Below are 26,711 nucleotides of genomic sequence, written 5' to 3'. Positions count from 1 at the left end.
AGTGGGATTACGTCCCAGTAAACCCACTCATTGTAAATTGAAAATGCGTTTAATACACTTAACCTACTGAACATCATAGCTTAGCCTCGCCTACCTTAAACATGCTCAGAACGCTTAGCCAACGGTTGGGCAAAATCATCTAACACAAAGCCTATTTGATAATTAAGTGTTGATTATCTCATCTAATTGATTGAATAGTGTACTGAAAGTGAAAAACCAAACGGTTGTCTGGGTGCAGAATGGTTGTAACTGTATTGGTTGTCGACTCTCGTGATTGTGTGGCTGACCAGGAACTGCCCTGTCCAGCATTGTGAGAGAGGATTGGGCTGCATATTGTTAGCCTGGGAGAAGATTAAAATCTAAAATTCAAAGCATGGTTTCTATTGAGTGTATCGCTTTTGCATCATGCTAGAATCAAAAAAAATCTTAAACCATTGTAAGTCAGTGACCCTCTGTATCTGGTTCAAGATGCTGCTTTGTACTTGCTCAAATAGAGCATTTGCTTCCTGGTATGAAAGTTCTACTAACTGCTTGCCTGTATAGCTAAAGGTCCTCTGAGTGGGTTCTCTTCCTAGGGCTGCTCGATTGCCAGGTTTGCGTGGCTCACACTGAAACCTTCAGGAATGAGCTGCCCCTGGGCTGGGTCCACATGGTCTCCCCTGCGTGGAGGGGGCTGATTTTCCAGGTGGCAAAGGACAGCTTCTTGTCTCCAGATATTTTCGTCTCACCACCCATTCCCATCCCTTGCTCCTGAAACATCTTCCTGCATAAAATAGGAGCCAGCTGAGTGGCCGGAAGTGATACCCCACCAACCCAGTGAGGAGCCAGAAGCCACAGCTGGGGTGTTGAGTCACAAGTAGGCAAGTGGCAACTAGACACAGTGACCTGGGCGCAGGATGAGCTGGTTTTGCCTCGGTCTACAGATGGGAAGGCGGGCCCAGGGTTTAGGTGACTGGCCTAAGCTCACACAGCTGGTTCACGGAAGAGCCAGGTTTGGAAAGGAGCCCAGTGGTTTTCTGCTGTCTTCACCACCTTGTCAAACTCGAGGCCTCGCTGGCCTTGACTCTGTCTCATGCCTCAGGAGGTGAGCTGATTCTGAACGCTTGGAAGTGATGCGCACGAAGGCGACACAGCCTTTGCAGCGGGAGGAATGCGGCTCATCCACCCTCCTCCTCTCCCAATCTTGTCTGTCGTGTGTGGACTCTGTTTCTCTCAGAAGCTGTCTTGGAGACGCCATTAGCATCTCCTGCGAGCCAAGGTGGAAGCTGGCACCTCTGGGGAAGGGGACATGACCTGGGGTGCGGCAGTGGCTTTAGGGGGCAGCCTGTAGCCAGGTCTCTCCTGCCTGGCCGCTGGTGGGAACAGGGCCTGAGGGGGGTTGGGTCCAGGCTGTCAGTTGTCCGCACTGTTTGCCTAGAGGATGCTAAGATAAGCCTTTTCTACATTCTGACTTTTACTTCATGGGTTGTTTTTCTCTCTATATTTGCCTCAAAGTTTGAAACAAATTGAGAGCACTAGCTTGGCCTTTAAAATTTGAATGTGTTTACTGAATTCTTTTCTAAAAATGGGAGCGGGGCAGGAGGCATCTTTGCAAATCATTTTCCTATGACTTAGAGCATCTTATCTAACAACTGGTCCCATGACTTAAAAATATGATATATGGGAATACAGTAGCCCTTTTTTAATTTTAAGGAAAAACAATCTCTAGTAAATATTAATGTAACAGACTTCTTTTATGAGATAGTGCATGTGAAGAGGCAAATTTGAAAACAGAGCGAAGCTTATGGTGCTGGTGTTTGTGCCACGTGGGGTTATGATTTGGAGTCATGCTTTATCCTGCTGCCCACCTGCACCCACAGGAGTTATGTTAGTGTTTGGAAACTGAACAGATGTTTCACTTGTTTACCTGTGGGGTGTTTTCTAATCCGGTATCAAGTTTGCTGCCCCCATTGAAATATGGGCATTCTGCTTGGATCATGATATGCAGGTGGAGGCCTGGGAATGAGGTGCTGGGCTGGCAGGACTGGGCAAGTTTTCTGTGCGTGGATCAACAGCGACGTCTGTGTGAGGCTCAGAGCCTTGTCAGTAGATGGAGCTATGAAGCAGTTTTTTGGTTCTAAAAAAAGTGAGTGCTTTAACTGCCCACCCTCCCCAGCAAATCCTGCTGTCACCTAGAATTTAGGGGACTAGGTACACTTTTACATATTGGTGTCACTAAATTAGCCTCTGTAAGTCTTGACTCAATCTAACAATGTGATAAGCTGTAACAGCTCTTCATCTATGGTAGTAAGAACAAACAAAATCGGTCTCAACAGTACTAATATAAATGTCTGATGGCAGGGGAATGGAATGGTTGGGATGACTTATCAGCTGAACAAAAGACCACAGAGCCACTGAAATGTAAGTGTGCAGTTGTGCTAATCTGTGGGAATGGAAATGATCAATGAGGACACAAAATAGATGAACATGCAATTGCAGCTTTATAAAAAAAATCAGAAGTGAAATGAAAAGATGAAAATAGTTTACTATTTGTCAAGGTTCTAAATTTTCCTGTAAAGTTGCTCAAATTTTTTAAAAATGGAAGTAACAAGACTGATTTCTTTCACTGCCCCAGTTGGTCTGAAGAATTGTGCTGAGTAGTTCTGAGAGTTGACCAAGTAGCACAAAGCAGGGGGCTCCCTGACCTGCCAGGTGACCGGGCTGAGTCATACTTGGGGAAATTTTAAAGTGCAGGTTCCCCCAGGTTCCACCCCAGCGCCAGCCTAGTGAGGAGAGTTCTGTATTTCATGGACTCTCAAACGTCAGCAATTATAAGACACACCTTTATTTTGTAAACCGGTAAGAAAAATGCGCCAGCTGGAACTATGAAAACACCTATCGTTTAGACTTTGTATTTATTGAAAGTCTAAAAGACTTCTTTATGCAGATTTTCATCACATCACACTTAATTCATACACAAAAAGGAAAATGTGAGAGATAGTCCTAAAACTTCATTGTGATTCCAACGTTCTGAACTACATTTTGACCCAGAGTTGTCCTTGTCCGTGTTTTCCCAAGCAGTGTCATCCTCTGCGCTGCGGTGAGCACTGGTGATGCAGTACTTCTGAAAAGCATACTCTACTGCTGGCTCCAGAATTTTACTCTAAGCTGCTGACACTCATTCTACAAGATCTGACGTTGGGCTTTATTGACCTTACCAGGAGTCAGGCAATGACAACCACATGACAACTGCCACCTCCTGAAGGCGATTATGAGATGCATGAGCTTACACGTGAGAACAGGAGCATCTTAGCTTCTGTGCAGTGTGGTCCTTTGAAGGAGCCAGCGCTCTGCTTGGATGTCTCAGTCAGACCCAGTGTTTAATAGTCTGATTATGTCACGTTACCTCTTGAATAAGGCTTCGTGACATCCAGTTAGCGGGGACGGATTCCATTATTGGGCGACTTTGAACAAAATAAACAGACCTCACTGCTGTAGTGCATCAAACACGAATTTGTAGTCTTGGTGTTAGGGGTGAAGGGCGTGTTCATACTTCGTGCGTGTGGTACGTAGGCACTGTAATTACAGTTAACGTTGTCTTTGGAAACTGGCGTCATGTCATTATATCTTTATAGTGTTTCATATTAGATTTCTGAAAAGAACTGTATGATTTGCTAGATTTCCAAATGACAGGTGGCTACACGAGGAAGTAGACTGCCTGGTTGGTCCTGACCGTGCACAGGACATAGCATTCTTGCAAATGCTCAGCCTTTGAGAAAGCTCTTGGTGAAGATCTTTTCCCTCCCAGAGCGACTGGGAAGCTTCTGTGGATGGGGACTCGCCTCGGGTCTCAGCCACGGGCTTCACCCAGGCCTGCCTGAACTAGGGGGAGTGGAGCCATGTCTCCACTTTCTAAAGATTCCAGCCTATGGCCTGTTGTGACTTTTTTTTTTTTTTAGGGGCGGGGCAGGAAGTGGTGGTTCCTAGCCTCAGACAACCGTGAGCTCTTTTCTTCCGCAGTCTTGACAGATATGTCTATTGTCATAGCAACGTTGGCGTCAGGAGGAAGGGGCCATGGGTCAGTGATACCCAGAGCCATAGGGAGGGCCGGTTGTAAGATATCGGTCTTCTAGCTCATTTCATCTTCATTGAGGTTTCCAGGGATGGGGAAGATTGGTGACAGAAGTAAATGTGATAGGGCACTAGTCTTTCTGATATCAGAATGCCCAGGACAGTCAGGCTAGGCACAGATGTGTTATCCGTACCAAAGTAATTTAGAAGAATTTCCTAGAACGTCTGCATTAAAAAGAGCAGCAACTGTGGTGTGGCAAGGGCAGACAGAGCATTTAAAGTGTACGTGACAGAGTTAAAACCCCAGCAGAGCTCATCTAAACTTCATTTCCACAAAAGGCTAAGGCTTTCCCACGTCTTGCCTGAGTCCTTCCTCACGATGGACCATACACCTGTGGGGTGGCAGCCGGCCTATTGCTTTGTCTTTGACACTCAGAGCCCGGCTCCCAGGGATTGGAATCTGTTCATGTAGATTATGTTTCTCCTGATAGGCTGAGTAGTTGGGAAACAGTGTGACATTAACACCAGTTAAACCAGCCAGCAGGGAAGGATTCTTTTTGAGAAAAACAAGCCTCTGAATTCCACAAACCCCTGGACTGAGATATTGAATGCAGGGGTGAGAACACACCTGAGAGACGGTAAGTGCAACTCACCTTTTTTTCCTATGGTAGTGACACAGGAGAAAGGGAACACTTTTGCCCATTTTTCACATCCCCACAACTGCCGAGCAGCCTAGGTATATAGTTCAGACCACCAGAATCAGCCTAAGCTGAGCATATCATGGAAAACCCCCCAGCATTCTCTACATGATTGTGTTCCCCTAGTATTTCTCTCCAGCCTGTCCTAACGGGCTCACAGCTGCCCTTGGATCTCGTCGCCGAATCCTCCCAAAAGCATTTTTAATGTGCCTCCTGCCTGAAAATGTAGTCTGAAACGTCTTGGACCTCTTAATCCAGTAATGAGCTTCATTGGTTGGTGACTGGAAACCCTCCTCAAGGCTTCATCCTGCAGCCCTGGATTGCTCCCTTCTCCATCAACAGTTGGCGCTCCAGCTCCAGCAGCCCTTTCCTTCCTGATGCAGCTACACACGGAGGCCATCGGTGAGAACAGGATCTGTCACCACGACTGCCCAGACTTAGCCTGTCATCCGACAGTTTCTGCGAGTGCAGTGCCCTCAGATAAAAGCAGCCTGGCTGTCAGCATTTAAACTCTCTGTAGCTTCCAACCTCCGATCAGACCACAGGTGGGAAATCGAGAACAGAAGGTGAGAAAACAGATTTCACATTCACATGATTATTCTTGTTTATTGAGGTCTGTTTATTCTCAACGGGTGCTTTTTCCTCCAAGTAAATATCCAAGTAAATAGAGCAGGCGTAAATATCTATAATGAATAAATTTATTGTCTTACAAAAATCATTGTCTAGAAATACGGGAATACAAGAAAAGATATTTGCAGTCAGGTGTCTGGTGGTCAACAGCCAGTACAATTCATAAAGGGGGAAAATCAGAGATTCCAAACCCACATGACAAATTCTTCCTAACAGATGTTAAAGCTTTTAACCCAAAAGGTTTGTGTTTTCAAGCATGTTGCAGAGGATCAAGGATTTATAATTAACACTGATTCATTGTCACTGAATGTTTATAATACCACTTTGACTAGAGAGGTACATGATATATGAAGCACAGTCAAAACTTAATACATTAGATTGTTACAGAGGCAAATAATATATTTAACATTGTCTTAGTACTGTAGTGTCTAAGGCACTTTCTGTAATGTCAGTTTGATTAACTAGCAACCAAAAACAGAATGCTAAATGTTCACTGTAACACTGTCCCAAGGGGGAGGGGAAAGGAGAAATCAAAAAGGAGTCACATCCACTGGCATGTCAACATTCAGGCAGGTGGCATCTGTTCTCGAGGTTCTGTCAACCTCATCAACAAACTTGGAACAAGTCTCGGACACAAAACCAATATTCCCATTTTGGGCTCAAAGCAGCGGCTGAATTTGCAAGGTCAGCATGAGAACCTGGCTGGCGAGGGAGGGTATCGCCCGAGCTTCTGCTCCGGGGCCTGCAGCTGCTCGCTCCAGAAGCGAGGAGCACACTGGGGAAGCCGGGGCCTCCGGAGGCCCTCCTGCAGTCACTGTGATGGCTGCCCCCAGGGCCTCAGCTGGGTGGTGGCCGCTGTTCTTTCTATGCACAGACCGGGCCGAGGACAGTTCACGTGAAGAGAGGGGGCACACCACGACTCGAGGGAGGTAGGCATGGCCACCCCACATGGACGCCGCTTCCCCACATCCAACCCACCCCTCCTAATCTCTCCAAAGCCCCTTTCACAGTTTGCTCACTGAAATAGTGTTGATCATTATTTGAAGGAAATGAGAGCTACAAGTGCAGTTTAGGTTCCACAACGTTCTAAGAGACTTGACGTGGCTGAGGAGGCAGGGGCCACATGAACACAGAACTAAGGTTAAGGTAGCTGTCCGTACGACAGAGCATGCAGAGCGACTGGGCAGCAACCCCGGGGCTGCCCCAGCGACCGGCAACGGGGTCTAGAGTTTGTTTGAAAAAGGGTTCTCTTCTTAACATGTATTATAAAATGGTCTCTTGATGGATATATGGAAAATAGACGCAATCATGAGACGATCTGTTTAGTATGTGTAGGTTTTGTGTATATATATATATATATATATATATAAAAAGGGGAGCAATTGTACCTAAATCTGAAGCAGGAGACAGTCGTGTAGGCTGCAAGTCCTTAAGACACAGTTGATCTCTCAGGAGTCGTGCGGTTCGCCAGTCCCCCAGATCTGCAGGGGGCCCCAAGGCCGGGGCGCTGGGGGACTTCCCGCCTGTCCCTCGGTATCGCCTCCGCCGGCTTCCTCGGATCTACTCAGCCTGGGGCGGCTGCGTCTCATTGACGTCACTGGTCTTACTTTCTGTGTCGTCATCCGACAGCTCCAGGGAAGCGCCCTCGATGTGCAGCTGGCGCCGGCCAGATCGGCTGGCGGAGAAGCTGATCGGGCCTCCTCGCCTGGAGAGCAGAGAAGGTGTGTGGGCACGACCGCAGCAGCTCGTGGCTGGCAAGTCGTTCAACCGCCTGACGACTCAACTTCCAGCCCTTCCTCAAGACGCACCAGCTGGGGCGGTGGGCAGATGAGGAACAGCTCCGTGCTTTCCCACCTCTCCCACACCCGCCTGCGGGACATCATCCTGGGAGGGCCCCGGAGCCCTGGGGGTGGCTGGACTCAGCCCCCTGCTCACCATGGGCCAGCCTCTCCCCAAAGGGTGGAGAGTAAATGCTCTGTTTAGGCTTTGTGGGCCACCTAAGGTCTCTGTGGAACACTCTTATTTGTCTTTTTACAGCCTTTATAAATGTAAACACCATTCTTAGCTCCCTGGCTGTACAGGAGAGCAGGGCGCAGACAGGATCTGGCCCATAGGCCACGGTTTGCCAACACCTGTGCTAAGCTGTCCTTCTGGGGGAGAAGGTGTAGCCTTGGCTCCCCGTGTTCTGCCCTCACCCGGGACGCGGACAGACACCTGGGCTGGCTCCCAAGCCTCGAGCCATGTATTCGCACAGCCCACTAGCAAACGCGGAGCAAATGAGTGGGCCTGTTGCTCCTCCATCCTCAAGGACTACTGACGGTCAGGGATCCTGAACAGGTAAACAGCCAAGAACGAAGAGCTGGACAGGAGCCTGAGAAACCACTGCACCCGGAGCCCATGGACGCAGCTGTTTGCAGGCTCTGGGTGTGACCTCACGGAGGCCCGGGGCACTCACCTCAGCCGGTTCTTCAGCGTGCTGACCTCGCGGCTCAGGCCCTCGTTGGCCTCGGTGGCGTCATCCAGTTCCCGCTGGAGTTTGCGCCGAGACGCGTTGGCACGTGTGGCTTCTTCCTCTGCTTCCTCCAGCTGCCGTTTGAGCTGCTTCATCCTGGCGTTGGCCTTCTCCATCTCGGGGAAGTTACACGAACCAAGTCACACCAAACCGGTGAATCCAAATTCGGCATCGCTGCATCCTGAGAGTGTCAGCATAGGCCTCTGCCCTGCCAGCCACGCGAGTGCACACACGAGTGTACCCACACACACGGCAGGCATATACACGTGCGAGTGCACTGATGCCCAAGGCCTTTTGACCAGCCTGCTATTCTCAGCAAAACCATGTCTATGCAGCAAATTATGCTAAAGGAAACTTAAAAAAAAAAACACACCCGCTTTTCATCCCTGAGTTTTCTGCAGAAAAATGACAGTTTAGTATCTTCACACGAGTGCCCTATGGGACTGTGAAAGGGAAGGGCTAGTCCCGCAAGACGCAGAAGAGCCAACAGTGTGGACAGTCTCCAACCCCAGGAGATGCTCCATTCATTTTACACCTCTGTTCAACACAGGTGTGTTGACGTTCTGTTTGATGCAAGTACAAAGCCACTCTGGAAGACCTGACAGGAGAACTCAGCCTGCCCACTGGATCCCTCACTCCTGAACCACAGAGACTGGCCAGTGCCCTGCGGGTCCAGCTCACACCCACCCAGAACTGCCCTCGGTGTTGCTAGGCCCTGAGCGTGGGGGTGAGAAGGGAAGGCCAGGCTGGGTGCCTGACTGGAGCGGGGGAGGAGGAGAGGGGGAGGAGGAGAGGAGGATCTGGGCCAGAGGCACTGGATCCTCAGCTCCAGCCACGGCGGCAGGTCTCAGAGAGGACCGAGAGCCAGAGAACACAGCCCCCACCCAGGTTTTAGCCAGTGCAGACCTGACCACAGTCCAAAGCCCTATCAGCACATGCCCTTGGCACTGAGAAAACAGATGCCTGGACGCAGACAAGGAGGACCACTCGGGTTCCACATGCTGTACATTTGCTTTCTCTTCCCTTTTCATTCAACAATGTATCCACCCCTCCATCCAGCCAACATTCAGTGACTGCCAGCTGTGCCCAGAACTATTCTAGGCATTCAAGAGATGACAGTGGGTGAAACAGGCAGAAATCTCTGCACTCATGTAGCGTCCATTCTAGTGGAGGAAACATGATAACTTCAAGGTCAGTCCAGGCCTCACACTTCAAGCCTTCCTGACGTGCTCTTGCCCACTCCGGGGCACTTGGGGGGACTCACGGGGCAGGGCCAGGTCCTAATCACCTCTGTATCCCCAGCACCCGGGAGTGAGTGGCAGGAACAAGGAACAGCACATGTTTGTTGAAACGTTAGAATGAAGAGTTGCAAATAGCTCTTCCTCATTCACCTGGTCAAATGGCAACACGGCTGGTTTTGCATCCGTCTCCTTGCTACAGCATTTAGAGTGGAAGACGTGTTCCTCCTACCTGCCTTCTGCCCTTACCTGTTCTTTATACTGGTCGGCGTGGCGGCGTTCATCCTCGACCTGCATGAAGATTTCCTTCAGCTTCTTCTCGGTGCGACGGACGAGTTTGTTGGCGGCTGCTCTTTCCCTGTGAAAATGAAAATGATCAACACGTTAGTTTTCCCAATTCTTGAAATGAGTATTTTTTTTAAGTCCTTTTCTGTGGAAGATGGCATTTGTTAGAGTGCTTTCCGGGACCTCTGTATCATCGTGATCAATATGGCCCAGAAACGTTTCCCTTCTGGTCAAACTGTGGATTGCCTTTAACGTATTCTAATGCTTGACAGGTAGAAAAACTGCATTATTCCTTCACCATGTTAATCACTTTGTTTAGTGATCTACCAAAGATCAAATGTTACATACAAGCTACCTGTCACGTATTTGAGTGTAGAGTTTTTGAAGACAAAAACCTTAGTTGGTTACTCTAATCTCCTAACTTTTCAGCCTGGAAAACAAAACAAAGACTCAATTTATTAGGCAATGGTTTCAATTTAAAATTTACTGACTACGTACGAAGATGCTAGAGCAGCTGACACTGAAACAACGCCCCCATCCCTCCACGCTTCACGTAGGAGTCAAAGCACCATGTTTCTAGACAGGCCTCCACTGTCCCACATGAAGCAGAGGGAGCTTATTTGTAGGACTCCACTGAAAACAGAAAAAGTTCTTTTGTTCCTCCACAAATGTTATGCAAAAACGATAGTGATGGAGTCAGCTGAAAGAGCGAGTCATGTTAATTACAACCAACAGTAAACAAACCCTTAACTGTTAGAGTTGAATGCAGGGGCAAGTCTGGGATGCTGGTTGCAGAGGATGTCAGGCTCTGAGCACAGACCCGCATTTCTGGGCCCCAAGCTCCCCGACAGGAGGGTGAGCTGAAGGGCTGCTCTAGCTCTGGCAGTCTGTGATTTCTATCCTCATAGATTTGTAAATGCCTGCCAAAGGCTGTGTTGTGCAACTCATAAACTTCAGAGCGGTTTACGACAACAGAATGGAAACTGTCGAGCAGTCCCTTCCTCAGGGAGAAAAAAAGCTTGTATTTTTGTCATACTGCATTTCTTCTCTGCCAACAAATTGTAGCATTTCACGTGATGCCACCAACTCAGGCAATCGACTTTGGGTAGAGATGTAAACTATGGAACCAGGAAGTCACGGGGCACAGCGCGATGAGCCCTCAGCTAAGCCTGGGAAGAGCTGACAGGTGAGCCCAGCGTACCCTGAAGGGCTCACACCACCACCTCTCTGGTTACACGTGTTCTTGTCATTCTTCCCCTGCCAGGGGAGCTCCCATGGGACAAGGGGCATGTCTGTGTCATCTCTGACTCACAGGCTAAACCTGGACCTGGTCTGTAGCAGAGACACTGTAAAAACCTCTTACTTGGCCTCCTGCTCAAGCTGCTCCTCCAACTGCCCAATCTTGGCTTCCAGGGCCGAGATGGTGGCCTTGAACTTGGACTTGACAGCACCCTCCAGCTCCTGCAGCTTGGCCTTCAGCTCCTTGTTCTGCCGCTCCAGCTGCTGGCGCGCATTGTCGCTCTTCTGGGCGGCGCTGCGCTCGGCCGCCAGCTCTGCGTTCAGCGTGTCCACCTGGAGAGGAGATGGGTCAGTCGTGCGGGGACAGCGCGGCCCTCCCTGGGGCGGCCGCTGCGTGCCCACCTGCAGCGTGGTCTTGCGGAAGCGGTCGTTGAGCAACTCCATGTTGCTCTGCTCCTCTTCAAGCTCCTCCTCCAGCTGTGCTATCCGTGCCTCCAGACGCCGCTTCTCATCCAGCAGCGCAGACCTGCCGGGCGAGGAGGCAACAGCTCAGAACCGGTCTCCACGGTACGGGAAACTCGAGGGCGCCTCCACCCACCCTGCTGCTGGAAGCCGAGCAGCACTGTTGACTTTTCTCTTTCCTCTGTTCCCACCCCAATCCGCCATGCCTAGCTGGTTACGCTTCCAAACACACCGCCCACTTCTCTCCATCCCCAGGCCTACCACCCAGGCCAGGCCCCATCATCTCTCGTCTAGACCGGTGTGCAGCCTTCCCGCTGACTGCCCTGCTGCCTTCTCCAGCTCTTCTCGGCAGCCAGTGTCAGCTTTAAAAGTGCAAAAACATCCTGGCATTCCCTAGCTTTTCTAGTGCACCGAGATCAAATGCCAGGTCCAAATGATGGCGTGCTAGAAAATGACCACGATGAATACTCAGTACAGTAATTGAATGGAGAAAGCAACCTCTTAATTGGAGAAAAAAAAAAAAAAGGGCTTTTAATGAAAAATGCATCCAGGGTAAGGTAAGTCTAAGGAATGTGCTTGTCAAACCTAATGAATCTGAAAGCGAGGACTTGCATTGCAAGGCTGTGCACCCTATGGAAACCAGTCTGGTTCTGAATGTCTTTCCTGCACACCTATGTGGGCATGACTGGCACAGGGAGGTGTGACCTGCCGGGGTTGTGCAGCCAGCCAGGGGCCGAGGCAGGCAGCCCGGAGGCTCAGCATCTCGTGCTCATCTTTCCAGACTTTGAACAGATGAGCAAACCAACTACTGACTCCTAGATGCCAGACGACCCCCATGGCTGTCTCAGTGCCACGGGCGTGCCCCAGGGGAATGGGCCCAGTGCCCATGAAGATGGGGGCGGGGGGGGGCACCACCGGTTGTGAGATGCCCGTCCCTTCCCACCTGTTGCCAGGAGACTCACTTGCCAGAGGCGCTGTTGGCGATCTCATCCGCCAGCTCATCTCTCTCCTGCTCGGCGTGTCGGCGGGCTCGCTCAGATGAGGCAAGTTCCTGAATAAGTTCAGACCGTGATGGAAGCTCTGGCTGTTAACAGTTTCCTCAAGTGTGAAATCCGACAGTGCCTGTAGCTGCGGCCACCTTGCTCGAGGCACTAAGTGTGCCTCCAATTGCAGTCAGACTTGAGAAATTACCCATCAACTTCTCTGACGTTAGCCAGGTAGAACAGTGTCAAAGTATGACCACTTTGCCCAACTGAAGCAGTAAGATGGTCCAGTACCATATTAAACATGGATAGTGAAATTACACTAGGCTACAAAGATACTAAAATATATTTATCTGGTCTTAGAGAAATTTCAAGGGCAGATATATTTTTTTAAACAAATGGATGAATACGTAAACAGACAAACCTCCTGCAGTTGAAGGATTTCTGCTTCCAGACTCTTCAGTTTCTTTTCACTCTCTTTGGACTGAGCAAAAATCTCATCCCGGGATGCACGAGCTTCTTCTAATTCACGTTGGTAGTCCTTCATCTGAGCCTAAGATTAAATAGGAGGAAAGTTTTGGGGTAGTGTCCATTCTTAGTTTTTAAACATGATATTTTTCTCCAGATTATAATATGTATGCATTTATTGTAAATATAAAAGTATGTGGAAGTGACAGAAATAAGACAAGAAAACATTCAGGCCAATACCCCTTATGAATACAGATGTAAAAATCCTCAACAAAATAGTAACCAACTGAACCCATCAACATATTAAAAGAATTATACATTGTGTATATTTATATACCTTTATACCCCACCATCCAAGTGGGATTTATCTGAGGAATGCAATGTTGATTTGATATCCAAAAAATGAATTAACTATATGATCATCTCAATAAATGCAGAAGCAGCATCTGACAAAATCTAACACCTTTTCAATATAAAAACACTCAATAAACTGAAGGAAACTCTGATAAAAGGCATCAGTGAAAAACTAACAGCTAATATACTTAATGGTCAAAGATTGAATGCCTTCCTCTAAGATAAGCAATGAGACAGGGATGCCTGACCTCGCCCCTTCTGTGTAGCACTGTAATGGAGATTCTAGTCAAAGCAGTTAGGCCAAGACAAAGAAAGAAAAGACATTCAGATTGGAAAAGAAGTAAAACGAGCTCAATTTGCAGACGATATAACCTGACATATTGAAAATCTTCAGGAATCCACTAAGAAACGATTAGAACTAATAAACGAGTTCAGTGAGGCTGCAGCATACAGGATCGACATACAGTCAGCTCTCCATATCTGTGAGTTCCACATACGCGGATTCAACCAGCAGTGGATCAAAAACATTCAGGGGAAACAAATGCTCAGAAAGTTCCTAAAAGCAAAACTTGAATTTGCCACATGCGCAGCTATTTATATATCGTTCACCTTGTATTAGGTAGTATTATAAGTAATCTAGAGACGATTTAAAGTATACGAGAGGATACGCATAGGTTATATGCAAATAATACACCATTTTAGCAGGGTACTTAGGAAGGGAAGGAGAGACCTTTTTTCTCTCCCCCCCACCCCACCTTTTTTGGTTGTGCTGCACGGCACGTGGGATCTTAGTTCTCTGACCAGGGATCGAACCTGTGCCCCCTGCAGTGGAAGCGCGGATGCCAGGAAGTCCCAATACAGCATTTTACATCAGGGACTTGAGCATCTGAGGATTTTGGTATCCATGGAGTAGGGGGAGTCCTGGAACCAATCCCCCTTGGATACCAAAGGACAACTGTACAAAAATCAATTATATTTCTATATACTAACTATAAACATTCTAAATATTAAAGCAATTACACTTAGCATCAAAAAGGATAAAATTTAGCTAAAGTATAAGACTTGTACATCAGAAACTATAAAATAAAGCATCGTTGAAAAAAAATTAAAGAATAGCGAAATGAGTGGCATGCTAGCCATGTACTGTTAAGATGGCAATAGTCTCCAAGTTGATCTTCCAAGTCAACACAATATAAGAATCCAAGTGGGGGGCTTTGGGGGTTGGTGGGGGGAGGCAGAAATTGACAAGCCGATCCTAAATGGAATTGCAAGGAACCCAGAATACAGTCATGAAAAAGAAGAACAAAGTTGGAGAAGTCACACTTTCCAACCACAAAACCTGCAGAGCTACAGCAATCAAGACTGTGGTACTGGTGGAAGGACAGACATAGAGATCAATGGAATGCGACTGAGAGTCCAGAAATAAACACAAGTCTATGGTCAGCTGATTTTTGACAAAAGTGCCAAGACAATTCAAGAGGGGAAAGACTAGTCTTTTTAACAAGTGGTGCTGGGACAACTGGATATCCATATCCGAAAGAATGAAACTGGGTTCCTATATGAAACCATATAACAAAAATTAACTCAAAATGGATTTAGAAAAAAAGCTAAAAATATAAAACTCTTAGGAGAAAACACAGGACTAGATCTTCAGGACTTTGGATAAGGCAGTGGTTTCACAGACCTAACAAAAAGAGAAGAAACAAAAGAAAAGATAAATTGGACTCCATCAAAATTAAAAACTTTTGTGCTGTAAACAATACCATTGAGGGAGTGAATAGATAATCTAGACAATTAAAGAAAATATTTGGAAACTGTATATCTCCTACAAAACATCCAGAATGTATACAGAAATGTTACAACTCAATTACTGAAGACAACTCAAAAGCTTAGCAGAGGACTGAAAGACATTTTTTCCCACATATGATATTGGCCAATAAGCACATGTAAAGCTTTTCAACATCATTTGTCATTAGGGAAATGCAAATCAAAACCACAATGAGGGACTTTGCTGGTGGCGCAGTGGTTAAGAATCTGCCTACCACTGCAGGGGACACGGGTTTGAGCCCTGGTCCGGGAAGACCCCACATGCTGCGGAGCAACAACCCATGTGCCCCAACTACTGAGCCTGTGTGCCACAACTACTGAAATGAAGCCCACGTGCCTAGAGCCCGTGCTCCACAACAGAGAAGGCACCGCAATGAGAAGCCCGCGCACTGCAACGAAGGGTAGCCCCTGCTCGCCGCAACTAGAGAAAGCCCGTGCGCAGCAACGAGGACCCAACACAGCCATATATAAATAAATTTATATTAAAAAAAAAACCACAATGAGATACCACTTCATACGCACTGGGATGGCTATAATTAAAAGATGGACAATATAGCAAGTGTTGTTGAGGATGTAGAGAAACTGGAATCCTCATACATAGCTGGTAGGAATGTAAAATGTCGCTGTGGAAAGACCGGGCAGTTCCTCAAAGTTAAACAGAATTACCGTATAACCTAGCAATTCCATTCCTAGGTATATACCCAAGAAAATTGAAAACACACATCCGTACAAATATATGTGAACGTTCATAGCAGCAGTATTCACAGTAGCTAAAAAGTCAAAATAACTCAAATGCCAACTAATGAATGGATTAATAAAAAAAATATGGCATGTCCAAACAATGGAATATTATTTGGTAATAAAAAGGAATGAAGTACTTATTTATGCTACAACGTGGTGAACCTTGAAAACATGCTAAGTGAAAGAAGCTGGTCACAAAAAGCCACATATTGTAGGATTCCATCTGTATGACATGTCCAGCATAGGCAAATCTAGAGAGACGGAAAGTAGATTAGTGGGTGGTCAGTGTTGGGTGTGGCAGATAGTGTGGAGTCACAGCTAATGGCCCAGGGTCTCTGAACCAAAATGTCCAAAAGGCGGCAGTGGGCGATGCTGGCACAGCCCCATGCATATTCTAAAAAACAGCAAAGCATGGGTAAATCGAGTGTTGTGTGAATTGTATCTCCATAAAGCTGTTAAAGTCATAGTAATATAATTTACATTCTTTGTAATTAGCTGGTCAAAGTAAAAACCTTTGTATTTAGCTTTTTAAAAAAGTGTAAGGAAGCAAATAAGCTACTCATAAATCTATTATCCAGAGGTGACGTTTCCTTCTAAACTTTTTTTCTAAATGTGTACATCTACCTGTCTATATATAGAAGTTTACACACGTGTGCTGAGTTACAAACTAAACTGCCCTCCCTACACTGTATCTTCCTGTGTCACTGCATACATATCCCCATCATTTGAATGGCTGGCAGTCCACCTACATTTAGGTTATTTCCCATCATAAATAACACTTCAGCTATGATCTTTGCATGTAAGTACTTCTCCTCATATTTACATTTTGTTAGAATAAATTCTCAAGACGCAGAATCACCAAGGTCAAAAGGAATGGAAACTTTCTAAAGCTTCTGTCCTAACAAACCTCTCTCCAGGGAAGTTGTGCCTACTTATATGAAAGGGCCCATCACATCCTGCCAATACTGTGAGTTACTACAGAAATCACTTTTTGTCACTGTGGTAGTGAAAACCGGCACACCATCTGGGTAGCAAAAGTGACGATTCAGTGAGATGGAAAGGCTCACTAAAGCTCACGGCGCTGGCGGAGGGGAGTCGACACCACTCTCCTCTTGGTGGCTCAGTGGCTGCATGTTTAGTTGAGCACCAGAGGCTGTTCAGAGCCCCCAAAGCTTGTCCCTGGTGGCTGCCGCCCTGCTGGTGACTCCACCCCGATCAGTCCAAGTGGGGCAAGCACTGGCCCACTGCAGACACTGGAGCTACACACGTGCCATCTTTATGGCCCGTGGCCCCAACCCACAGCCGAGGCTGACGGCTGCACTGTGCTCTCTGCAGGGGTGACCTGGCAACCCTGAGCCTGCGGGCAAGACGGCAGGCTGGGTGCTGCCCGGAGCCCTTCTCCCCAGCTTCACGGGCCATGTTGCGCTTGATCTAAGTAGGGCCAGGTGACACCTGCCACCACCAAGGACTGACGGCTGGCCGCGCTTACCTGAAGTTTGCGGAGCTGCTTGATCACTTCATCCCTAGCTTTGTTTGCAGCCTCGATTTGAGCTTCCAGGTCCTTCAGGTCTATTTCCATTTTCTTCTTTGAAGCCACAGCGAGGGCCCGCTGTTTCCGCTCATCCTCCAGCTCAGCCTCCAGCTCCCGCACCTAATGGACCGCATGGGGTTACGTCTGGTCAGACCCAGGTGCCCACACAGAGAACCGGCACATGAGGGCTCGGGTTACTCTGGAGAGGTGCTGCCTGCCACTGGGCAGTTATGACTGTTATTAGCAGTTAATTTGTACAGAGAGATCTTTAACCACCATCACTGGTACAAACCATTTCCACCGACCACAGCAAAGGCACGTAAGGAGGCAGAGCTCACGGTCTCGGTGATGCAACGAGACTGGCCCATGTGCCCAGAGCAGAGTTCTCGGGCCAGCACCTTGCGGGTGGGCCAGCACCCCGTGGGCAAGCCAGCCAGGATGCAGACCCTCCAGCCCCCGTCGGGCCTTCAGGTGACACACCCTGCTAAGTCCCTTCTGAATCCCTGACCCACAGAAACTCAGTTAATGCGTGTTGTTTTAAGTCACTAAGTTTGAGGTAAGTTGTTATCTAGCAATAAATGACTAATAAAATAAGTATTAGTGGACTGCAAATAACAAAGCAAAATTAAATCCATCTCAGATCCAAGACTTGATACCATGAACTCCAAGGGACTGAGAAAATATCCACAATTAATTTTTAAAGTAAACTTTTAAATTAGAAGTTTAACATGCACTGAGGAAAGTATATAAATCATAAGTGCCCAAGCAACTTCTTAAAATTAAAAAAAATGTAAATACCTAGAGGTTTCCCTTTAAAGAGTGGCTTAATGAGGACGTGTGATCTGACCTTCGGAATACTCTGAATCACCTTGTCAGGTACATATTGATTCTTCCCTTTATCGATACTCATGAGACTCACAGAACTTGAACCTGACTACATGTCCCTGGAGATTCCACTAAGGGCTTTTCAATGGATATCCTGGCTTGTAAGTAGCAGTGATATTATCTGAGAAATAGGAAATCAAAACCAGTTGTATTACATTTTAAAGAATAAAATTATCAAAAAAAAATTATCAAATGACCAAATAAATTTCCTCCAGCTAATATGTTCCAATGTGAATGAATAAGATATTGACCCAGAACTGGGCTTTGAGAACAAACCAGTTCCTGTTCCGGGGGCCACTCTTCCATGACCTACCTGTTTAATGAGTAGCCGCTTCTTTTCCTCGTTCTGCTCATCTCTGGTCTGCAAGTCCCTCTCGAACTGGGCCTTCATGGCCTGCATGTTGACCTCCAGGCGAAGCTTGGCGTCTTCTGTAGCCTGAAGCTCATCTTCCAGCTCTTCCAGCTGGGTCCTCATTTCCTCCACCTGCTGCTCTAGGGCCCGTTTGGATTTTTCAAGTTCATGAACCTGGACCACAGGAAGCACAGGGAGGGGATGACCCTTGGTGGAGGGACAAGCAAGGACAGCAGTTCCTGTTTATAGGCACCCCACCCCCTTATGCATCCTCCCCTCCCACTGCAGCTACACTAGTCCTCATTTCAGAACGCGCCATCTGAATGACAGGCCTGATTTCTTTATTCACATGTGCTCTAGAGTCGATCAGTTACTCTCCCATGACCTTGAAGCCGAGAGACCTTTAAAAGCCATGAACAATAAAAAGAGCGTGGTGTCAGGGGAGTCGCCTGTTGACCGGCCACTGTGTCGAACATAGTACATCCCTCTTGCTGTGGAAGGTCATTTGTATTGAAAATGCACGTGTGGAGACTTAACGTACTAGGCGTGTGAGGCCTGCCAAGCAGGGTGCAGTGAAGAAGGGGTTTGACCTTCCTCTGCGCAAAGATCCCCACCACACACGTTTCCTAAGTTCTCGGTGCCAAGCGCTGTGCTGGGTGCTCCCCCTTCACGTCCCCTCTGATCCTGGAGACGATCCTTAGGCAGGCGTGCGCAGGTGCTATTATGATGTGTCCCTTTGGGGTTCACGGCCATGTCAGCTCTCACGTGGGCAGGAGAGGCCTTACGACGTGAGGAGGGCCTGTGTCTCTTAGTGTCTGGCACTCCACAGGCACAAAGGAACGCTTGTGGAATGAACGTGGGACTGTCGATTGTTCTAAAGAAAACTAATGTGGAACAAGAAAACGGAATCAGTTGTGGAATTCTCTCTCTACATTTTACTACGTAATCCTGGCCATTTCTACTCTAGGAGGCCTCTTCTTGTCCACGGGGCTGGTCCCCAGGCTGTAGGAGACTCAGCAGGAAGGTAGGACAGTCCTTCCTCCCTTATGGTGTGGCCAGAGAGTCCGTGTCCCAGGAAAATGAGCTTTTATCTTTAGAGAGGACTTTACGCCTTTCAGAGCACAGCCGCAGCAGCTTCATGAAACAGGCAAGTATCACGTCCATTTGACAGAAGAGGAAACGTAGGCTTAGGCAGGTTAAATGGGAGCTTGGGGGAGAGTCAAGCCCCGAACCTGTTCTGATCCCCAGGCCTGGGTCCCCATCACTGTCCTCAACGCCTCGTACACTAGGGGAGGGGGGAGGGTAAATAAAAATCCCAGCAGCTCCTGGGGGAGGCGTGTGCAGTGGGAGGACAAGAGGGTCCCCCCGGCTCCTCTCCAGCTTCCCCACTCGGTGCAGGACACAGATCCCACTGCCCTCAATCTGAGGGGACTTCAGGTGCTTGCGTGTGATACACCTGAGGCTCAGGAACAGAGAAGCCCTTCATTTAAAGGACCCCCGTCGGGATGCAGCTTAGGGCGGGGAGGGCCTGTGAAAGCGACAAGAACTCCCCGCCTGGCTTTGGCACAGTTAACCGAGAACAGACTGCAGAAAACCTGATGGCTTATCCTGGGAGTCTTTAACCCCCTAATTACATACAGGCCAAGACACTCCTGGCCCGCTCCGCTGTAGGGCTGGGCCTCCCCAGAGTCGCCTGCCTGCCCCGAAGGCACCGGTCCCCGGGACACTCACGTTCTTGCCCACGTCGTCCTTGGAGCTCATCAGGTCCTCCATGTCTGCCCGCAGCTGCTTGTTCTGCCGCTCAGACTCTTCCTTGGCCTCCAGGGCCTCCTCAAGGGCACGGGCCAGGGACAGGGCTTTGGTTTCCTTCTCTCTGGCCTCTGCTTCGGCCCGGTCTCGCTCCTCCGCGTAGCGGGCAGAGATGTTCTTCTCTTCTGCTAACAGCTACACGGGATGGCGTTGGGAGACAGTAAAAATCGATTTCAAAAGCAACAGGGACTCCTCTCATTTGCTACGTGCCTGAATTATTGCTAAGAATATCAGGCGTGTTCTCCTGTTTCCTTCTTTATGCTGGTCTGCTTTTTCCAATTTTGCTATAAATACATATTGCTCTTAAATAAGAAAGGATTATTTTAAGCCGAAATGACAAAGGCGAGGGCTTTGCCAGGAGGAAACACGTGTGGCGCTGGCCCTGGAGCCCAAGGGTGGGGAGCGCTGGGCACCCACCTGATCGAACTTCTTCTGCTTCTTCTCCAAGTTGGAGACGATCTGGCGCTGGTGGTCCAGGTCCACCAGCAGGTCATCAAGCTCCTGCTGCAGGCGGTTCTTGGTCTTCTCCAGCTTGTCGTAGGCCAGGGCCTTCTCCTCCAGGCGCTGGCTCAGTGCTTCCACGTCTTTAAGGAGCTTCTTCTTGGCTTCTTCCAAACTTTCAATTGTCCCCAGGTCATCATCTACTTTCTTCTTGGTATCTGTCAACTGAAGGAAAAAAGATCACGATTAAAGAACTCAACTGGATTTCACACTTGAGGAATAAAGATAAAACTTGTTTTCAGTATTCTGTCAGAAGAAATAATATCAAGCAATACTATGCGTCTCTGAGCAAATGGATCTTAGACCACAAATGTCTTCGCTAATCATCTATAAAAGGATGACTGGATTGGAATTTACATAGTTGACACAGTCCGAGGGTCTTCACCTTGCTCCCAACAAGACCCAATTAACTGTCCCAAATGGAGTTGAAACCACCCAGCAGGGCAGGGACGTCAGCTGCTAAACACACACACCGAGGCCACACGGCGTCCCGAGTGGATGCACGCACCTGGGCCTGCAGGGCCAGCACCTGCTTTTCCAGGTTCTTCCTGGCCTCTTCCTCCTCCTCCTGCTGCTCCTGGAGGCTGTTCTTCTCCTCCTCCAGCTGCCGGATCCGACTGCTCAGGTTCAGTTTTTGGCGTGTCTCTTCCTGAAGAAGCTCCTGTTTATTTTTATAAACGGTCAGTACTTAGGTTATGGTAATCACCCAAACCACAATGCCTCTATTAAAAAAAAGAGTCTCAGTGTGTGAGAAATACCCAGTGATATTAACAAACAAGTGATTTTAAAACACACCTGATCATTTAACAAGTGCCCTTAGTACAATATTGCTTTAAAGTTGTTCACGAGGGAATTCTCTGGCAGTCCAATGGCTAGGACTCCGCGCTTTCACTGCCGAGGGCGTGGGTTCAATCCCTGGTCGGGGAACCAAGATCCCGCAAGCCGTGCAGTGTGGCCAAAAAACCCAAAACAAACTTGTTCACGAGCAATGGCAGCGTCACCCACCCAGGGGCCCAGGCCAGGGACCTGCGAGCTTCCCTTTCCCACATCTTTTATCACTCCTGGAATCCTTTCCTGTTTCTCTCAGGTCAGCGTTAATGAACGAAAACCATGAGAAAAATGTTTAAAATGGCCAGCAGTGCACGAATGTATAACAGGACTGCTGCCTGGTGAACCGTACCCTGGTGAACCGCACCCCAGGCAGCGCCCGGCCAGACAGCAAGAGCCGCCTACCAGGCACCCGCACATGCCTGCTAGACACAGGAACCGCAGGCTCTAGATATGAGCTCAGAGGTGAGTTCCTGAGCATCAGGGCTGGTTTTGGTGCAGGATGGTTGAAAATAAACGTAGAGCAGAATGACTTCCCTGGTGGCGCAGTGGTTAAGAATCCGCCTGCCCATGCAGGGGACACGGGTTTGAGCCCTGGTCCGGGAAGATCCCACATGCAGCGGAGCAACGAAGCCCATGTACCACAACTACTGAGCCTGCGCTCTAGAGCCTGCAAGCCACAACTACTGAGCCTGCACTCTAGAGCCCGGGAGACAACTACTGAAGCCCGTGCGCCTAGAGCCTGTGCTCCACCACAAGGGAAGCCACCGCAATGAGAAGCCTGTGCACCGCAACGAAGAGTAGACTCCGCTCGCCGCAACTAGAGAAAGCCCGCATGCAGCAATGAAAATCCAACTCGGCCCAAAATAAATAAATTTATATAAAGAAAAAAAAGTAGAGCAGAAAATCAGAAAGAGGTGATAAGAGGGCAGTTCTGGGAATAGCATGTTTCACCAATTTACAGATTACAGAAACAGCAGAGTTACTATTAACACTCCACCCCCGGGGGAAATACCTGTGTGTCCTGGAGTTGAGACTCAAGACCAGCTGCGTCCTTGGCAAACTTAATACCCTTTTTCTCTGCTTCTTCTAGAAGAGTTGAGACATTATCCAATTCATTCTGTAAGGAGGAGTGAAAGGTTATGACTCACTTCAGCAGCAGGCAGAGAGAAAAGAGTGGTGGGTTCTGGACCCTAAGTGCACACAAAGCGAGCATATCGTGGGGAGGAGGGGTCAGCCTCAGCTGAGGAGGGCTCACCACCGAGAATCTGCCGCCCCCGTGAGCAGGCCCTGAGCCAGCCACCGCAGAGCCTCCACCTACGGCCCGGACAGGGAGGCTTAGGACGGCAGAGCCCACACGTGGGGGGCGTTCTCCTAACTGGCTTGCTATCTTGTTTTTCAGCGTCAAGAGACAAAAATTATACCAAATCCTCTGAAAGAGTGGCTGCTGTCCTATGTGAGGAGGCTCACGATCAGCAGGTGTTTTATTTTAACCCTTTTTCACACGAAGATGCACCATCCCTATACTGGGGGGAGGTGGGTAGCGGGCGCGAGTGTAATTCATTTTCTTAGAGAACTTGAAAACTTTATCACACAGATTCAGATAAGTTTAAATTCTAAGAGTCACAGCCCACAGTTCTTTCTAAGCTGAAAGAAAATCTGGTATGATATACTTATCACGAATATGTAGCTATTTCTTATGGTCAGATTTTATGAATAATGTGGTAAAAACATTTTTTTCCTTTTTGTGTTTAATTAATGATAGCTCTAAAATACCTCCCCCCCTAGAAACCCCCATGGCGTAAGACCGTCTATGTTTTTTGTGGGGACAGTGGGTCGCAGACAAAAGGAACGGGAGCTGCCCTTCGTTCTAGTCTGTCCTCTAGTCACGTGAGCAAAGGGAAGGCACACGGAGGACGTTTCTATACTTGAAACTCAAGCTGATGGCATTTGTTTTTCCTCATTTTAGCAATGCCCTTCAGAGATCCCCCCACTTCATCAGTCTTGGCAGCAGCGGGGCGGGGAGGGCTGTGGACTCAGCAGAGCCCAGAGGCAGGCAAGCTTCTCACGTCCTCATCCACCAGACTCACCCGGGGGGCGCTGTGAGCTTCAAGTGGGAGAGCGACACGAGGAGCCTAACGTGGACCTGAGGCAGCCCGGGCGCCCCCAATGTCAGTCCCCTCCCCACCCCGCCAGACACTGGGGGCGACGTCCAGGAAAGGCTTTCCAGGCCTACCTGTAACTTATTCGCTTTCTCGGCCAGTTCCACCCTGAGTCTGTCTCCTTCCGAGACCTTGGCGTGGAGCTCCTGGACCTGGGCGTCCAGCTTCTTCCTCTTGTGCTCAGACTCGGCCTTGACCTGCTGCAGCACTTTCACCTCGCACGCCAGCTCCTTGTTGTCCGTCTCCAGGCCCTGCTTGTTCTTCTCCAGATTTGCCTTGAACTAGGAGAGAGAAGGGAGGAACACTTCACTCGCAGTTCTACAACAGAGGACGCAAAGGGCGTGGCTTTGGTGTCCGGAGAACCGTGCTGACATGGAGTGAGCCTGCAGTCGACATCTGTTGCATAAATGAAGGAAGACACCTGCTGTTCTCGGAGTGTGAAGACTTCTGTGGGCGGAGCACCCCTGTACACCCCGCTCAGGGCAGCAGATACAGTATGGGGGGGCGCTGGCAGCACCGCGGGGGGCCAGCATGTGAGAGGCGGAGGCGGGAACGATGAAGCAAGGGCAACGATGTGTGCAGTGCCTGAGACAGACTGGAGGCGGGAGGGGCAGGGGGCAGGGCACCAGGGACACCCAAAGGGCCTGGCGGCTTCTGGGCAGCAGGTGAGCGAGAGCAGGACGTGCAGCTGCTGAAGCTTTAGAGCTCAGTCATCAGGAGGAAGAGGGCTATCAGTGAGAGGAATATGTGATTTAAAAATAAAATCAGGGGCGCCTGGCTCCCCCAGGCCAGCACTGTGCTCTCAGAGAGCGGCCGCTGCGGGAGCACCTGGACCCCCGCGCTGCCCACCGACGTGTCCCTACCCTCTTCGCCTGCTCTAGCTGCTCCGACAGCTCCTCCAGGGCGGTCGCGTGTCTCTGCCTCATGTCCTGGATCTGAGCCTCGTGGTTCTTCGTTTCCTCCTCGAGAGCTTTCTTCAGCTCTGCCACTTCTTGTTCACGTTTGGTGCTAGAGAAACATAATTTTAGAGGAAGAAGCTCAGAATTAGTTGAATGACTAAATTAAATGCACATTTTTAAAGTTCTGCTTTTGTTTGAAACATGACATGGATTCCAGGAGGCTGGCGTGTCTGTTACTGGGGTAGCGGGAAACCTTCCAGAACCAGCATGACCCCCATTCCACATGCGACTTACAGTCGAGACACGGTGTAATGTCCCTAAGGGTCTTCGGACGTCCGGGGCAGCCTGGGGGTATCACAGGCCAGGCACTGCTTAACACAAGATGCCAAAATGCCTGCCACAGCGCCAGCAGGCATTTCAGTAAAACCGGAAGAGGGTAAATCCCCAAAAGGGCTGGTAAAGGCTCATCAGGCGGGACACTGCACCCCGACAAAAGTGGGGCTGAGCGCCACCTTTAATTTAAGCGCACAGCTTAACACTGAAACCAGTTAAGGTAAATACCACTCCTGCCGAGAGCTGCCGTAACACCGAGAGCTTAGAGAGCAGTAACTTTCCCATCACTCTGCAGCACAACTCTGGCAAACTTGCTCTAAAACCCGTGGCCAGTCAAAGCAGTGACGTATATGCTGATTGCTGTGTGGGCGCACTTTCCTCTCTACAAGGAAGCGAAATCTAGGGGCTGCGACCAGCTGCGGCAAAGAGAAAAGGGGCCCAGGTGGCTGCTAGCTGCGTGGTGGCAGGTCACCAGACAAAGGGAGCCACCAGAGTCACGGTGGTGCAGCCTGGCTCGGCCACACGTTCACTGGAGGCGAAAGGCGTGCGGGGGTCTGGCCTTGTCCTCTGCAAGCTTCCGTGCAGAGGAAGGGATGGATGCTGGAGGTGGGGGAGGGGCACCGGCATCCAAGCATCAGCCCGACAGGACAGACTCCATCGAGGTTACTTCAGTTCACCCCCCATCTACCAGATAGCAACACCATTTCCCCTGACGCATCGGAACTGCAGGCCATCCGACCCCTTCACCAGCAGAAGCAGGGAGTGCTGTGTTGGAGCACATCCACGGTTTTAACCAATATGCACATACTGGACTTCCCTGGCGGTCCACTGGTTAAGACTCCGTGCTTCCAATGCAAGGAGGGTGGGTTTGATCCCTGGTTGGGGAACTAAGATCCTGCAAGCCTTGCAGTGTGGCAAAAAAAAAAAAAAAAAAAAAAAAAAAAAAAAAAGCGCATATCATTGGTACTTTTTTTTTTTTTTTTTTTTAAAACAAGAGTTGAAGGGAAGAAGTGAGCAGAACCTTTTTTTCTACCGTGGTTGAAAGCTCAGCTGAGAAAGGCTATTTCAACCAAGTCTAATCATTAGACTGTGGGTTCCAGCCCACAGTTCAGTGGTTTCCAGATATTTAAAAAGCAGGTATTTTAAAACCAAGGCCAGGACTTAAAACTGCTAAAAGCAGAGCTGCTCTGTGGAGGCGGGTGGGAGGGCTCGGGTGGCTCTGCGGGGACACACCCTCCTGTTGCCCTGAGGCCCTGCGTGTTAGCGGGCAAAGTCCCTGGCACGTTATCAGGCTCACCTCCTCCGCTTCTTCAGCACTGAGCGCTCCGGACACCCCCTGTCTGACCTCAGCCTGACGGCTCGGCACGGCTTCTCTCCAGGCCCAGAACCTGACGGGCACACGCCCCTACCCACCTGCCTCTGTAAGTGACCCCTACTGCCCTCGCCTTGCTGCAGGCTTTCCCTTAGCCCCCTTCTCGGGGGCAGGCTCCCCTTCCCACCACGCACAGCCTGGGACAGGTGGCAGGGGTGTGGGGGTGCGTGCGTGTGCAAGCAGCCAGGTCTACCCGCCAAGGCAGCCTGGGGATTCCTGGGCTGGCCTCACGCGCCCGGCAGCTTGGGTCTTGAGGAGGGAGGAGCCGGTCAGGAGGCCAGCAGGGGCCTCGGGCAGCCCACCTGCTCACCGCTAGTTGCGCGCGCTCTCCCGGGACTTCCCGTGAGTCGTGTCTGGCTGCACTCGTCACTTTCCTCTTGCCTACGCTCGGCGGCTGGCCCATCTGTTACGTGGGTACCTGCACTCACCTGTCCTTTTGTCTTTGTGGACACGGGCCTCCTCCTCATCTGTTTCCTCACCACTGTTCATCAGACCAATTGCTGCAGCCAGCAGATGCCCAAACAGCCCCATCTCCTCCTGTTTCTGTGTCTG

General features: G+C 49.3%; 2 protein-coding genes across 5 annotated transcripts in view; one reads left to right on the top strand and one right to left on the bottom strand.

Annotated features, from left to right (window-relative positions):
• NDEL1 (nudE neurodevelopment protein 1 like 1) overlaps window positions 1-24,684 on the top strand; it is a 75,417-nt gene extending 50,733 nt beyond the window's left edge. The window contains exons 9-10 of the mRNA XM_060133399.1: window positions 22,796-22,872; window positions 23,363-24,684. Coding sequence (XP_059989382.1) covers window positions 22,796-22,829 — 34 coding nt within the window. The 3' untranslated portion in view covers window positions 22,830-22,872; window positions 23,363-24,684. The remainder of the gene's footprint in view (window positions 1-22,795; window positions 22,873-23,362) is intronic.
• The window catches only part of MYH10 (myosin heavy chain 10), a 135,138-nt gene continuing 113,855 nt past the window's right edge, over window positions 5,429-26,711 (bottom strand). For 3 of the 4 annotated variants that reach the window (XM_060133392.1, XM_060133393.1, XM_060133395.1), the window contains 14 exons: window positions 24,419-24,563; window positions 23,630-23,836; window positions 22,409-22,513; window positions 21,074-21,226; window positions 20,482-20,730; window positions 19,987-20,199; window positions 18,217-18,429; window positions 16,977-17,138; window positions 12,522-12,650; window positions 12,077-12,165; window positions 10,777-11,178; window positions 9,378-9,486; window positions 7,834-8,006; window positions 5,429-7,083 (listed from right to left, as the gene is read on the bottom strand). In XM_060133392.1, the coding sequence (XP_059989375.1) occupies window positions 6,939-7,083; window positions 7,834-8,006; window positions 9,378-9,486; window positions 10,777-11,178; window positions 12,077-12,165; window positions 12,522-12,650; window positions 16,977-17,138; window positions 18,217-18,429; window positions 19,987-20,199; window positions 20,482-20,730; window positions 21,074-21,226; window positions 22,409-22,513; window positions 23,630-23,836; window positions 24,419-24,563 (2,494 nt within the window). In that variant the 3' untranslated portion in view covers window positions 5,429-6,938. The remainder of the gene's footprint in view (window positions 7,084-7,833; window positions 8,007-9,377; window positions 9,487-10,776; window positions 11,179-12,076; window positions 12,166-12,521; window positions 12,651-16,976; window positions 17,139-18,216; window positions 18,430-19,986; window positions 20,200-20,481; window positions 20,731-21,073; window positions 21,227-22,408; window positions 22,514-23,629; window positions 23,837-24,418; window positions 24,564-26,711) is intronic. The other variant, XM_060133394.1, reaches the window with a different exon arrangement.

This window comes from Lagenorhynchus albirostris, chromosome 20 (genome assembly GCF_949774975.1).
Source record: "Lagenorhynchus albirostris chromosome 20, mLagAlb1.1, whole genome shotgun sequence".
Classification (NCBI taxonomy): Eukaryota; Metazoa; Chordata; class Mammalia; order Artiodactyla; family Delphinidae; genus Lagenorhynchus; species Lagenorhynchus albirostris.
The sequence above is the reverse complement of the archived record's forward strand: the minus strand, read 5'-3'. Positions and strand labels throughout refer to the sequence as shown.